This window comes from Muscardinus avellanarius, assembly GCF_963383645.1.
Source record: "Muscardinus avellanarius genome assembly, chromosome: 12".
Classification (NCBI taxonomy): domain Eukaryota; kingdom Metazoa; phylum Chordata; class Mammalia; order Rodentia; family Gliridae; genus Muscardinus; species Muscardinus avellanarius.
The window spans coordinates 63,143,984-63,159,950 of record NC_137798.1 but is presented as its reverse complement, the minus strand read 5'-3'; the positions used below and the strand labels follow the sequence as shown (position 1 = coordinate 63,159,950).

Sequence of the window (15,967 nt, the reverse complement as noted above, 5' to 3'; positions counted from 1 at the left end):
TCACCACCAAAAAAAAAAAAAAAAAAAAAAAAAAAAAAATTATATATATGCTTGGTGTGGTAGCATAGGATTGTAAAGTACTTGGGAGACTGAGACAGGAGGATCAAAGGTTCGCAGCCAGCCTCAGCTACTTAGTGAGACCCTGATTCAAAATGAATAAAAAAAAAATAGGGCTGGGTATTTAGTGCGGTAGTAGAATGCCCCTTAGTTCAATCCCCAGAAACACACACACACACACATAGAGTATAATAATTGTAAATTGCACACAGATACACACAATTTTTGGTGGTACTGGGGATTTAATCAGGGGCATTATACCTCTGAGCTACACCTCCAGCCCTTTTTATTTTTTATTTTGATACAGGGTCTCGTTAAGTTGCTGAAGCTGGCCTTGAACCTGTGATTCTCCTGTCTCAGTCTCCCAAGTTCTGGAATTATAGACATATGCCACCATGCCCGGCTAACTTATATTTTATAAAGAACTAGAAGAGAAGAGTTTTAAATTTTCCAACACACACATACACACATACACAAATAAATGTTTTAAGAAGAGGGAAATGCTGACTGCCCTGATTTGATCATTACACATTGTATATATGTATCAAATTATCATACGGTACCCCATAAATAGGTACAATTATTGAGTACCAAGTAAAATAAATAAAATATGAAAACAGAAGTATTTTATTTTTCATCAGTGGCCTGAAGATCAGATAGTGGAAGTGTGAGGAGAGATCTCATGAGGAGAGTTTCAGGTCCTTGAGTGTAATGGTGCTGCTGAGTCGCGGAAAGATCTGAACCCCTTGCTCAGCAGAGCTTTTGGGGCATCTGAGGCACAAGGCAGTGATGTCTTCCCTGCTTTGATCAATTGTAGTGGGGGTGCCAGTGAATTGTTTTCTCCTCTGGTGAACAGTGGGAAACATGGTTGTGTATCACGCTTGCCTTTTTGAAAGAGATAGGAAGACCCCGGAAGGATGCATCCGTCTTCGTTTGTGCATCATTTATTCTATGTGGTTGAAGTCCACGGCAGCCTTCTCATCACAAGCGTTGTGACAATATGGTTTGCAACTTATCAGTATCTGTGCTAAAAGATGCCAGCAGGATGAGCAGTTGATTGCAAGACATTCTCTGTACATGTTCCCAGAAGGTGTCTGGTGTCATTCCTCAGCTTGCAGAAAATAAATTTATTTTTACTATTACTTGAAAGTAGAGATTAGGATATGTGCACTCTTTGCACTCATTTCTGTAAATATAAGTTCGGGGCTTTCAGAATTAATTGCTTCTTGGATGCACAATTACTGCTCACTTAGCCCTGTGCAAAGAAGTAGGTCATTCTATTCATCAGGAGCTCGCTGTTCTGTAATTATGAGAAGAGCAAATGATTATAGATAGGGTTTCTGTGTGATTTAAAAGCAGGTAAATTTAGCATCATTAGAGAGGAACTTGGAATTAGATAAACTTGATGTTCTTTAGAAAACATGTATGCAGTACTTAAAACTTAGTAAGTTCTATTCTTAAGTGTGTTATGTAAGTTGGAAAAAAGCTTTGTTTCTTGGGTTAGAAAGGGGGCGCATGTGGTTAAATAATGAGGAAGAAAAAGAGTTGGTCTTCACTTATTTTTTTACACTGTAGAAATACTCTAATTGAAATTTGGTCACACATGCTTTGAACACAGGACTGTGTTCTAACACTTCACTTTTATTTAGGCAGAACATTTCTCTTTCCCTTGAATCAGATAAAAATCAAGTTTCCTACCTTATTGAAAGATGTAAGTGAGGTTTAAAATTTGATTAAAGAGACTGTGTTTATGACCCTTACAAAATCCAATATATGCTAAATGGACCTAGCTATGAAGCGTATCTTACACAGTGCTGTGTGTAAAGGGTATATTTTATAAATGCAGGTAGCCTGAAAATTTTCACTTAGAATTAATGTAGACAAAGTGAAGATGGGTGCTACCTTAAACTTGGCCAGCGTATCTACCTTCCTTACCTCCTTCTTTGTACTTTAATAATTTGTATCAATGCACAAAGTGAATAAAATCAGTATGGCGAAGGGCCAATGTGTCTATATGATGGTAGAATGAGATGACTGTCTTAGTGTGAGTTCTTCCTAAAAGCAATTCCTGAGACAGAGTTTGGCCACAGGGAGTTTCTTTGGGAAGTGATCCCAGCAAGGATGGCGAGGGACCGAGGCAGTGAGGTGGGACAGGTGGGAATTCAGTAAGAGAGGGTGATGGATGGACTATTTCTAGGGATTCTTGCTACTGAGGATTCTCTCAGAAACAACATAGAACACAGTTCAGAAGTGAGGAAAGCTGGGAAGTTTACCTGGTGTAGTGGGCAGAGATGTCTATCTCTGACTTCCTGAAACCTACTCACATTTCATCTCATTGACAAAATGTGAAACAAAACAATCTCATAAACACTTGAAGCAAGGCGGGCATGGTCGCTTGTAATCCCCGCGCTTGGGAGACGGAGACAGGAGGATCGCGCAGGTTCGAAGCTAGCCGCACTGGCTTAAGAGACCCTGTTTCCAAATAAAAGATATAAAATAGGTCTGGGAGTGTAGCCCGGAGGTAGAAGGGTTTCCAGGAACCCCAGTACCACCAAAACAAACAAACAAACAAACAAACAAACACAAACAAACAAACAAACAAAAACACTTGAAATAAGACTTCTGGGTGTCTTGGCCTCTATAACCATGTGAGTCAACTCCTACATTTTTTTTTCTGTGTATCTCTCTTCCTACAAGAAGGAGACCAGAGGCTTTATTATTAATGATTGTACTTTTGAATTTAAGTAAAATCTCAAGAAGGAAAAGAAACGAGAATCAGTGGGACCAGAATCCATGGCTGTGGCTGAGGAATTAGCCAGGTGGAAAGGTCTCAGGTTCTCGTGTTCCTCACTGTCTATAATCTCCCACTAACTGCACTTTGCAAAGGTTTGCAGAAATTTGTGGATTTTTTAAAAAGTGTTTTTCTTAAAAGTATAAGACCTGCAATCCACCTTTCTCAGCCTCCCATGTACTGGGATTACAGGCATGTACCACCACATCCAGCTTCTAAAATTCATTTTTATTTTGCACTCAAGTGTCTTTTGTTCTGTTCTCTAGATAATACCCAGCCCATCCCTTGATTCCAAAATGCTTTTAAGGTTAGAGTCCTGTCTTGTGCCGTGATGACTGACTCTCTTGTTCTCCCCCTCCCTCTCAGTTTTTTCTGCTTGTCCATTTCTCATCACAGACTTGATGGCCTACTCCTTTTCTCTCTGTACTTAGGTCCCATAACTTCTGCTGGACACATGCCTGGTTAAACATGCTGTACCTAATACATATTTGTTGAATGAATTGTCAATATTCTTTTGCTTGAATGGTCTTGGGCATAACTGAGACATATTAACACACTGTGTCACTTGTGTCTCTTCTCCTGCCTCCAGTTCTTATTTTTGTATTCAAGTCTCTCTATGTCAAGCACTGTACTAGCACTTTGCATGTGTTTCTAATGTTCACAATAATCTTGCAAGTCATTTTTTGCCATCTCCATTTTATATATAAAGACTCTGAGGCCCACAGGCTGATGAGTCTCTTTGCAGTCAGTCATTCAGTGAACCAGCGGTGGGCCTTGCTTCTTCACGGACCCACTCCCCAAATCGCTGGCCCCAACCTCATTCCTGAGGCTCTGGACTTGCTTCTTCTGACCTTCCACTGACCCTGATCTTTTCCCCATTGATCACCACTGTCTTTGCCTGCATCCCAGTTGCCACAGAGGAAGCTCTGGGGGAAGAATAAAGCAGAAAGGTCTTGACGTGGTCTTTACACGAGAGATTGAAGCCAAGAACTGGGGCTGGAGGCAGAGCTCATCCTGTGTCCATGATGTCAACCTAGGGAGAAGAGTGGGAGTGTCACTCAAAGAAATGGGTAACAGTAGTTGGGCGTGGTGGTGCACGCTTGTAATCCCAGCATTTGGGAGGCTGAGACAGGAGGATCGTGGTTCGTGGACAGACTCAGCTACTTAGTGAGGCCCTTTGCAATTCAGTGAGACCCTGTTTCAAAATAAAGTATAGAGCCGGGCATGGTGGCGCATGCTTGTAATCCCTGCGCTTGGGAGGCTGAGACAGGAGGATTGCACGGTTTCAAAGCCAGCCTCAGCTATTTAGTGAGGCTTTCGGCAACTTAGTGAGACCCTGTTTCCAAATAAAATATAAAAAAAGGTCTGGGAGTGTAGTCCAGAAGTAGAAAGAAAGCCTCTGGGTTCCACCCCTAGTACCACCAAAAAAGAAAAAACAAAAACAACCAAAATAAAGTATAAAAAATAGGGCTGGGGGTGGGGTTCAGAGATAGAATGCCTCTGGGTTCCATCCCTAGTACCGAAAAAAAAAAAAAAAAAAGAAAGAAAAAGAAAGAAAGAAATGGTTAACAGCAAAGTATTACTCCAGGATTATTAAATCAGGCTTGAATTCCAGTGATTACCTGCTGACCTACTATGAGAAAGCCTCATAGCTTCTCTAAGCCTTACTTTCCCCTGAGCATAGTCTTACCTGACTCTCGTGCTTGTCAGTTTTCTGGTCAAATGATGCAATATATGCTTTGCAAGGCGTAAAGCTCTATATACATGTTAGCTATTGTCAGCACTGTCAGATGTATTACTGGTAGAGTCACATCACAGGTGGAGGTACTAAGCTCCTTGAATCAAGTCTCTGCCAGTGTCCAGCAAACTCTGGCCTGTGGGCCAGCTCTGGCCTCCTTCCTGTTTTTGTATGACAGGTGAGCAAAGAATGCTTTCTGTATTTTAACATGGTTGAAAATGCAAAAATAAAAAAGTATTTATGACATGTAAAAATTACATGCAATTCAAATTTCAGCGTCTGTAGATGAAGTTTACTGGAACATAGCTGAGTCCGTTTGCTTATGTACTGTCATGGCTGCTCTCCCGTGGCGGCAGCAGAGTGGAGGAATTGGGAGACTGCCACACTGAGCACAAGACATTCACTGTTGGGTTCTATAAGAAAACGTTGTCACTCTGTTTCTTTCCTTCCTTCCTAATTGTTCAAGCTTCAAGAGAGCATGCAAAGTTTACGAAAATCTTAAAAGAATCTTTATGCTGATTTATTGCATAATAATAGAGGTAAGATGGAATATGCGTTTGCCTTTTTATTCGGTATTGAAGCATCATTATAACATTAACAGGCAATTAAGGGTAAAATTCCCATACCACCAACCTCAGACCATCCCTGACATAGCTTTTCTAACACATATTTTCTTTTCTTCTTCTTTTGGGAGGAGGGAGAGTATATTGGAGATTAAACCCAGGGATATTCTACTGCTGTACTCCACCCCCCATTGCCCCTTTTTTTCTTAGATAGTAATTGAACCCAGGGGCTTTCTACCTCTGAGTTAGACCCCTAGTCCTATTTTATTTTTTATCTTCAAACAAAGTCTCACTAAATTTCTGAGGGTTTTCCCCTAAGTTACTAAGGCTGGCCTCAAACCTATGATCCTCCTATCTTGGCCTCCTAAGTACTAGGATTACAAGTGAACACCACCACACCTGATTACATTTTTAATTTTAATTGGTTCTTCCTTCTACTCTTGGCCTCCATATTTCCAAATGGTTGCAGTCATGGCCTACATAAAATTTTCTAGTTGACATCATCCTTTCTAGCAGGGGTGTGTGTGTGTGTGTGTGTGTGTGTGTGTGTGTGTGTGTGCGCGCGCACACGCGCGCATATGTATCACTTGATTATTACTTTTATTATTCATAATAGTTACTTTGTCATAGCATGGCGCAGTTAACAGCTATCTGTATTTCAGAGATATTTCTTGTTCTTGCCTTTGGTCAGATCCTTTCATCTTCAAATATGCTTCATATGCTTCTCCTTGGAGCTGGTGCTGGGCCGGCTTGCCAGGGCCCTCTTATCCTCTGCTCTCTGACACTGATCCCAGTGCAGCATCCTGAGAAAGATAAAGAATAAGGCTAAATAAGAAAAGTCAGGGGAAAAAGAGAGCATGATGTTTTTATTTTTAATTATTATTATTTTTTTTTGCGGGTCTGGGGACCAAACCCAGGGGCATTCGACTTTCGAGCTACACCCCCTGCCCTATTTTTTTATTCTTTGTTTTGAAACCGGGTCTCACTGAGTTGCAGAGGGCCTCACTAAGTAGCTGAGGCTGTCCGTGAACCGCGATCCCTCGGTCTCAGCCTCCTGAATGCTGGGATTACAAGCGTGAGCCACCACGTCCGGCTGAGCATGATGTTTTAAAGGTGATTTCCTCTCTTTCCCAAGACTTACCCCACCCTGAAAAATTCTTTAATAATAGGAAAACCACGTGGCGCACAAGTATATTCTGTGATCACTTAATGATATGAGGGATGCTTGTGCTCTCTGTTGCATTTCTAAATAACTAGGCATAAATATAAGATGGCCATTAACATCTTACTCTCTTATTTTTCCTAGTGAGAAGCTGGATGGAAAAACTGAAAGATAAGGTAAGATGAGTTTCTTCTTCCTTTGGACTATCTTAAAGGGTACATAGCTTGGAGAGTTAAAGGATTTGTAAAGGAATGGAACTTTATTATTCTGATTATGTTAATTTATCCAAAGATATAGGGCATTTTCCTGGTGCCTGGCAAGGAGGGGTTTCCCTTTAATCTCCTTCTTGTAAACATGGGAGATACCTTATCCTTTGGAGTACCATTTATTCTTATAAAGATGTAAGAATACCTTGGCTTGTACGCTCAACTGAGCAATATCCTTGACATATCAAGGTGGAATTTCTTCTAGGGACTCTCAGCAATCCAATTCTGTTTGGCATTTGTTGTCCCAATGAGATGTGACAAGAAACTAGGTGTGGAGTTTACCTTAGTGCTGCTTCTCCCCGTGTTAATGATCTGACCCGTCTGGATGGCCAATGGTTTTTCTCACTTGTCTCAGTTCTGCCTACGTGGTGATGGACAATATTAACTTCTTTCCAGGTTTATATTTCTTTTCATTTTCTTTTGATTTTCAGTCCTCTCCAAGATTTCATTTTTGATTACTTTGTAATTTTAAACTGGGATTACCCATAAAAATATTGATGGAGTCTTGAATTCCTAGGCGTAGCCCGTGTCAGAGTTTATTACCAAGCCCAGTTTGGATTTCACTGGGGTTTTAGTTAAATGGAAATCTTGAAGATGGTCAGGTACTGAGTTAACCCTAGTTCTCCAGTCTCTATTTATTTTTATTTATGGTATTCTGTATATATTTTTATTATTTGGATCAATTTTCCCTGTTTGAATTATGAATATTTATTTTGATTTTAAAATTAGTTTTTATGGTACATTGTAATTTACATAATATTTGGATTCATTTTGACATATTCATTCAGCATAATTTGTTCTGTTTTATTCCCTGTATTTCCCCCTTCCCTCCTGGTCTCCTTTACTACTCTGCTGGCCTCTCTTGTATTTTCATGAGGTCCCCTTTCTTTCTTTTTTTCTCTTCAGCTTCCACATGTGAGAGAAAATATATAACCCTTGGCTTTCTGAGTGTGGTTAATCTCACTTAGCATAATGTTCTCCAGTTCATCTTTATGGATGAGCAAAAGTCCAGTGTGTGTGTTTATACACACACCACATTTTACTTATCTACTCATCTGTTAATGGAGAAGTTGGTTCTATAACTTGGCTATTTTGAATTGTGCTGCTATCAACATGGAAGTGCATGTATAACTATAATATGCTGACTTTAATTCTTTGGGTGTAAATATAGATAAGTGGTATAACTCAAAGCTAAAGAATAAAAACATTCAATTACAATTAAAGTTATATAATTGTAGTAATTCTTAGTAATATTTTTCTGCCTCAGTAAAATTTAGCATAAACAGTGTCAAGGATGAGAACACTTGTGTACATAGGTGTTAAAAGTGACGCTGAAAACTTTAAGGTTATTGAGGTCAGCGGGAGCCACGTTGGTATTTGTAATGGATCCAGCTGTGTAAAAGAGTTACGGTCAGATGGACTGAGTAAGACTTGGGTGAAGAAAAGCTCAAAATGTTGGAAGTGGGTATACTTGTCTTGGGAGTGTTCTTACTGTTGTTCAGGGGAAACTGTGATACAATGAAAATTAAACAGGCATTGGTATACTCGTCTAAGAATCCAAGGGTCATTGTTTCTATAGAAAATACCCTTCTGCATCACAATAAAGGACAAAAAATAGACTTAAGAAAAAAGTTTTGACATATATCCTGCTTTGAAGTTTGATATTAAAAAATTTATTTCCTGCACATCTTATCTTCATATCTGCCTTTAAATATTTGTGCAGACTTTGAGAATGTTTATGTTTTTTATTCCTGTGAACTCTTCATTATTTTCTCTCAAAAGTTGCCTTCTCCTGCCCCTTTTCATCAAGCAAAATGGTTTTATGTGCGGCCCCTAGGCTTATTTTGAAGTTTCTCTAGCTGTCTCTTCAAATTCTTCTGTAAAATTATTATTATTTTTGTTGTTGTTGTTGTACTAGGGATTGAACCTAGGGACATTCTGAAACAGGGCCTCACTAAGTTGCTGAGGCTGGTTGCAAACCTGCGATCCTCCTGTCTCTACCTCCCAAGTACTAGGATTACAGGTATAAGCCACCACACCAGGATCAGTATGTCTTGATTTTAAAAACATTGGGGGAAGATAAGTTGAGACTCCAACATGGCAGTCTTATTAAATGTCTATGTCTGTATGTCTTGGTTCTTTCTTGGAGAGAATCATTCTGATCTTCACATCCCTCCCTCCCCTGTGCTTAAACTATTACTTGCTCACTTGAGGTGTCCATTTATGTGTGTCCTCTCTTCCTTCCTCCTTTACCTATCATTTATAAAAATCTTGTTAGTTATCATCTTCTGGAACTATTTTTGAGCAAAATTATTGTCTCTTTGGTGAAAATCACAGATCCCCTTAGAACTATTAAACCACATATTCAAATGGGCTCTTCAGGCAAGCCAAGACATCCTCTCAGTTTAACTTCATTAATTGTTCCAATATTGGGTTTTTACTGGGTTGCTGGGTTCTAGAAAGGGTGATATTTCCAAAAGTTCTGTTTTGTGTAATGAAAAAACAAAAACATCTTATCTCTAGATGAGCCATCCCCTCCCGCCCTATTTTTGTGATACTGGTAGTTGAACCCAGAGGTGTTCTACCTCTGAGGTACACTCCACCCCCCTCGCCCTATTTTATTTTTTGAAATAGGGTCTCACTAAATTGCTGAGGCTGGCCTTGAAACTGCTACTTTCTGTCTCAGCCTCCCAAATACTGGGATTAAAGGTATGCACCACTAGGCCTGGCCATCACTCCCCTTTTAAAGAACATGTCTTGGAATTTGCATGTGTCACTAACTTATCTCCTTGCTAAATTTTTTTTATTGGTGCCTAAAAATATTGAAATTATGCATCATAGTGAGATTCAGAGTGACAGAAGCATACATGCACACAGCATTTGTTTAGTGTTCCCCTCCAGGTTCCTTCCTGCTCCCCCTCTCCCTATAGATAATATTTACATTGATATAGATAATTTTATGTATGAACAAAGAATTATTTGAATTGTTTCCGTCCTCAGATCTCCCATTTCTCTTCCTCACCTCCCTCCCCAAATCCTTCTTTCCTGTTTCAGTAGTGTTTCCTCTAATTATCTGAAATTTTGATTTTGTTTTACAGTTTCTCTCTAGCTTCAACAGAGGGGCCAAAAACATACGCTAGAGAAAAGATAGCATTTTCAACAAATTGTGCTGGAAAAATTGGTTAACCATCTGTAGAAGAATGAAATTAAACCTCAGCTTCTTGGCGAAATTTATCATCTGGCTATGCCAGGCTTTGTGGAAGACAAGGGGCAGTGATATTTGTTCTGTACCCAGCCCCAAATTGGAAGCTTTATAGCTCTAGAGGAGTGGAGATGGATCCTAAGGGACAATGACTTCAGTCACCTTAACCTTCCTGGTTAAATGTTCAAGTTGATGATGCTTATTCTGCAGTCCCAATTTGGCTATGTGTTGATGTATCTTTTCAACATCTAAATTGCTTTTCAAAAGGTGCAGTAATGATTTAAGTGCTGTAATAAAAACTAGCCCTGTTGTTATGTCACCAAAACCATTCTACTCCTTCTGGCTTTAGGCTTCTAGCTTTAGAAAGATATCTGGACGATGAACAGCTCAGGTTATAGTCGTGGCAGTGATTCTCGATGTGTGGTCTGTACCAGCAGCATCAGCCTTGTATGGGAGGAGTTTGTTAGATTTGCAAATTCTCAGACCCCACTTTAGACCCACTGAGTCAGAAATGCTAGGAATGGGCCTCGGCAGTCTGTATTTTACCAAGCTGGCAGGTGACTTAGAGGCACACCCAAATTGGAGAACCACAGTTGCGTAGGAATTATAGGGCACTGGGGTAGTTACTGTATCATTCGGTTCTGTTATAGCTTTCTTGGTAATAAAGGCTTTTGGGCAGATGTATTTTCCTAAGAAGAAAAGCTCCCTTTCTCATACCTTCAAACAAACAAAGCCAAACAAATAAATCTAGTCATATTTTGACTAACAATCTATTAAAAAGTTTAAACTTTATTTGGGAATATTTTAAATTTACAGACAGTAGAGTACAAGAGTAAGATTAATACAAAGAACATCTCTATCACCTTTTACCTAGATGCACCTATTGTTAATACTTTATTCCATCTGATTTATCATTTGCTGGCACATTCTCCCCTCTTTTCTTTTGAACCTTCTGAGGACAAGTTGCATATATCATGACCTATTTATCACTAAAGACTTCAGTTCCTAAGAATGAGAATATTTTGTTAGCAAATTTTAATGTTAGCTTGAATCCATTTAACATCAATACAGAATTTCTATGTAATCTAGCATCCTCATTTCAGTTTTCCAACAGACCCCAAATCTCCTTTATAAAAGCATCTTTTCTCCTCCAATACGAGATCCAATGTAGGGTTTTGTAACATATTTCATCGTCATGTGTCTTTGGTTTCCATTAATCTGAGATATTTGATAGGCATCTTTTGTCTTTCATGATACTGATATTTTTAAGGACTAGAGCCCTTAAAAACCAGAATATTCTTTATGTTAGATTTTTTGGATGGCTTCTGGTGATTGTGTTCAGACTGTGCTTTCTTGGTTGGAATGATACATCAGGGGCATTGCGTCCATTACAGGGTGTCATTTCTAAAGGCACAGGTGCATCTGATAACTTCAGATAAGGATACTAGTCAGTGCTTATAACTTAATATGTGTCTGAAAGAAAAGCTTGTCTTATTCTAGTCAGTTTTGAAAGATGATATTTGAAGATGATGGATTGCTTTGCTCCCATCTTGTAATTTACTTGGAATTTGAAAGCAAGGCAGGTGCCAGCCAGAAAAAGAGAGCACCACCAATGGCCCTCTTTTTTGTGGTACTGGGAATTGAACCTCTGAGTTATACCCCTAACCCTATTGTTTATTCTTTATTTTGAAACAAGATCACCCTAAGTTATAGAGGGCCTCACTAAGTAGCTGAGGCTGGCTGAAAAACCCGTGATCCTCTTGTCTCAGCCTCCCAAGTACTGGGATTATAAGTGTGCACCACCATGCCTGGCCCCAAGCCCCCCCCTTTAATTTATGCATTTTGAGACAAGAGTCTCGCTACATTGCCGAGGCTGGCCTCAAATCTGTGATCATCCTGCTTAGCCCCCCAAGTCCTCTGATTAGAGGCATGTACCACCTCACTGGGCAACATGAGCTACAATGTGTCCATAAGAAATGTGGGCCAGGCATGGTGGCGCACGCTTGTAATCCCTGCGCTTGGGAGGCGGAGACAGGAGGATTGCACAGGTTTGAAGCCAGTCGCGCTGGCTTAAGAGACCCTGTTTCCAAATAAAAATATAAAAAAAAGGTCTGGGAGTGTAGCCCGGAGGTAGAAGGGCTTCCAGGAACCCCAGTACCCCCCCCCCCCACACACACACGTGGAATGATATATTTTGGAACTTTCGCTATGTTGGAATAGGGTTAAGTTACACAGCTGGAAGAGGCCCAGGCAATAGTTGATCAAGTTTATCTTCCAAAAGGCAGAATATTATTTTCTGAATACACAGCTCTGAAAAGCTTAATTGACTAGGTTTAAAATTGATCATTGAGCCAGGTGTGGTGGTGCATGTTTATAATCCCTGCGCTTGGGAGGCGGAGACAGGAGGATCGCGCTGGTTTGAAGCAGGCCTCGCTGGCTTAAGAAACCCTGTTTCCAAATAAAAGATATATAAAAATAGGTCTGGGAGTGTAATCCGGAAGTAGAAGGGTTTCCAGAAACCCCAGTACCACCAAAAAAAAAAAAAAAAAAAGATTATTGACAATATTTCAACATGTTCATATATTCCCATGCACTGAGAAAGGTGTGTGTGTGTGTGTGTGTGTGTGTGTGTGTGTGTGTGTGTGTGTGTGTTGGGGGTAGTACTAGGGATTGAATCCAGTAGCATTCTATCTCTGAGCTACACCGCAGCCCTTTTTATTTTTTTATTTTAAAACAGGGTCTCACTTGGTTGTGGAGAGTCTCAGTATATTGCTGAAGTTGTCCTCAAACTTGTGATCTTCCTGTCTCAGGCCCCCAAATATTGAGACTATAGTCATTTGTCACCACACTCGGCCAAGAATGGTGGTTTTAACACATTCACTTTTTTTGGTGAGAACACCAAAATTTTTTTATTGTCCAATGTTTTCCTACATGGAAAATTACAGAGTTTTTTTTTTTTTAAGCCTTAAGCAGATCTGGAAGGATTTTAGAACAAGTTGGGCTACTGCAAAGCATATTAATTTGCTGAAAAAATGACTGGGCTTTGTTTCTTGGGGAAGAACACTTAGCATGTGGATGAAAAATGCTATTGTTTTCAAATTAATGGAAAATTTTCCGTGCTTTGCCTTAACCTAAGACTTCGAGAGGCAGAAGCAGGGAGTCCGGGCAGCAGTGGAAGATGCTGCAGTTTTGTGAGGTTTCATCTCATTTGCTCCTTTGATTCACATCTAGAAATGTTAGAAAAGCACAGTAACCTGTGAACTTGAGCCATTTTTGGAAATTTTTATTCTGTCACTCTCTGGTTTTGGCTCATTCTGAAAGTCCCTAAAAATAGTTTGTGCTATATTAGGAATGTAAGAAATAGTCAAATAAATGGACTTATATTCTCCTAGCCCCCAGCAATGCCTATCTACAGTACTTATTTCAGCTTTTAAAGTGTTTTATTGTGTACGTATTGTGTCAGGATAGGCTTCCAGGAAGGCAACCCCATATCTATGTTCTCTTGTGAAATGGCTCTAGGTTAGTAATGCCCTCCAGTCCTCAGGTGTTTAATTGGCCTGTGTGCATGGATTGCCCCTAGTACAATGGCCTTGCCTTGAGCTTGGGCGGGTGCTGAACCAGGTGCTCAAGCCCAGGAATATGTGGGGATCATGCATCTCTTAGGCCCAAAGCATCCATGGTGGCCCTTGGGGATTGATATCACCTATAGGTTTGTTACTTCCAGGCACTTTTGGAAACATCAGTGTCGTTTCTGTTACTACCTTTCTTTGGGGCTGGAAATGCTCGGAATTTCCTCCTAGCCCTCAGCTCTGGTCTTGTCCACTGGGTAGATTGTTCCATTCATAGAAATTAATCCATCGAGTTTATGCGCACACTCTCTCCCCGTCCTTGTCTTTTCTGCCTTTGCTCCAACATCTAACATCCCTCCTCTTACCTTTGCAGGCCCTTTTCTTCTCTGTTGACCCCAGAAGCTCTCACTTTTGACTTCCTTATGAGCGCTTAAGGCTTCCCTTTCTTGCTGTAATTCAATGAGAGGAGAAGGGAGGGAGGGGGACAGAGAGAGAAGAGGAAGGGAGGGAGGGAGGGAGGTAGAGAGCGAGCGAGCGAGCAACTCACGCCAAGCCCTCCCTTTGCCCTCCAGGGAACACAGTATTCAGAGGACATCTTGACCCCCCTGAAGTTCGACTCAGGCTATTTCCAATTTATAGCATTTTAATAGTCCTGGCATTTGCAGAAGCTTGCTTCATCCATCTTTAATTTAAATCATATTTCTGTCGTCAAAACCTGATGTTGACAAATGTGCATCAGTGAGTGACTGGAGGGGCCGCTAGGTTCTGGTGATTTATTTTCACACTTACTTCCAAGTATTTGAAACATCTAAAAAAAAGAGTCATAAAAAAGGCACCTCTCTGGTGCCTTCTCCCGAAAAGGAAACTTTATTCTAGGTTCTGTTTTATTTGATAACAAAGTAGACAGGAGAAGTCATAGAGTCTAAGGACCCACTGCCCTGCGGCGGCGACGAGGAGCCCAGGGCAGGGGTCCATTCAGCGTCTGACCTGTTGTTTCCTTTCCCAAGCAGGCTGGCTACATGTCTGGGATGCTGGTGCCTGTCGGGGTCGGGATAGCTGGAGCCCTGTTTATCCTGGGGTCACTCTACAGCATTAAGGTTATGAACCGCCGGAGGAGAAATGGCTTCAAACGGCATAAAAGAAAGGTATGGAACCAGCCAGAGCAAAACCTAATCAGTTTCAGAACATTCTTCGCTCCTCTGATTTGCTTAATAAAGCACACGGGGTTTAATGGTGCGTGAAGAGCACTGACGTGCCCAGTGGTTTGGATTAGCTTCTGCAGCTGCCGCCGCCGTGGCTTCGATTTAGTGTCTTTTAAAATGGGCCTGTTTCTCAGCTTTGTTCTGTATTAGAAAGAATTTAATGCTTTTTTTTTCTTTTCTGTTTTCTTTCTCTAGCAGAGAGAATTCAACAGCATGCAAGATCGAGTAATGCTCTTAGCTGACAGCTCTGAAGATGAATTTTGAGTTGGACTTGGGTTTCATTGGGACATTCAATGATCTTATTTCATTTTTACTTTTGGGCAAAAAAAAAAAAAAGAACAACATCCTGCCACATTGCTGCTCTCAGGCCTTCAGTCCTAGTATCTGCTGGGTAGTAGATTTTTTTTTTTCTTGTACTGATCAGAAGAGGCATGCTGTAAACTAAATGTTACGCACATTGTTTGGTTATTCTGTAGTGAATTTGCCATAACTGTGGGCTGCAGTTTATAAATACACAGCATATATATGTTGTTTAGTAGGAGTAGCTGGGTTAGGTAGAGTAAACATTTTGTGTTTTTCCACTGTCTTTTCCTTGGCTTGCATTACCTGCATCAAGTGTAATGACTGTTGCTGCCAAGGCATTGCTTGACTTTGGGACAGAAATCTTCACAAAGAGTAATGTCTCATAATCACACTCTACCTACTTGAAACCATAGGCTCGCGGGCTCTGGTACCTCCTGCATTTGCATCAAAATTAGCATCAGCTCAGAATGACTTTTTTGGCAGATCTCAGCACATTGAGCTTACATGTAGATTTGTACATATCTAACATTATATACTGCAGTCTCCTGGTTTTATTATTTTCACCTTCTGTTTTATTCTCCTTGGCAAGGAAAAAAATGCACCAGAAACAATACATTAAATTGATCATTAATGTAAGCTTGTCTTCTTCAATAGAATGATAAAGCTTACTAGGTTCATCAAGAAGTTTTACATGTTCATCATTAAGAGACTTTCTTTTTGTGCACTATTGACTTTGCCAAAAAGAACTGAGGAAGAAATCTAGATGAGGGTATATTAGCTCCTAGAACATCGATCTCTGCCATTGGGTTCGGTGCTTGGTTGGGTTCTGTGCTTGCATGCCCACTGCTGTGAGTAATTCAGAGCGCTGCTTTTCTATGTCTGTGGTGTTGGCCATGGAAGGAATGGGCTGCCATTGGTCCTTTTTGGCTTTATTAGAAAAACAGTAATTCTGTATAGAAGCTATGGCCAGAGCTCTGGTGCACAATGGAACTCATGGGACACCGGCCTCCCTGAGGGTATCCCACTATGGGGATGGCCAACTATGTTAGATAATTTCTCAATTCCCTTAGAATATAATTCTATGACCTGTACCAATAGGATATTTAAGTGCCCT

The 15,967-nt window shown here is 40.5% G+C and overlaps 1 protein-coding gene across 1 annotated transcript in view; it reads left to right on the top strand.

Moving 5' to 3' along the window:
• ARMH4 (armadillo like helical domain containing 4) overlaps positions 1–14,814 on the top strand; it is a gene marked incomplete at its 3' end in the record, with an annotated part of 131,378 nt that extends 116,564 nt beyond the window's left edge. Inside the window, exons 5-7 of the mRNA XM_080708178.1 lie at positions 6,456–6,487; positions 14,359–14,493; positions 14,746–14,814. Coding sequence (XP_080564304.1) covers positions 6,456–6,487; positions 14,359–14,493; positions 14,746–14,814 — 236 coding nt within the window. The remainder of the gene's footprint in view (positions 1–6,455; positions 6,488–14,358; positions 14,494–14,745) is intronic.
• Between the last annotated feature and the right edge of the window lie 1,153 nt (positions 14,815–15,967).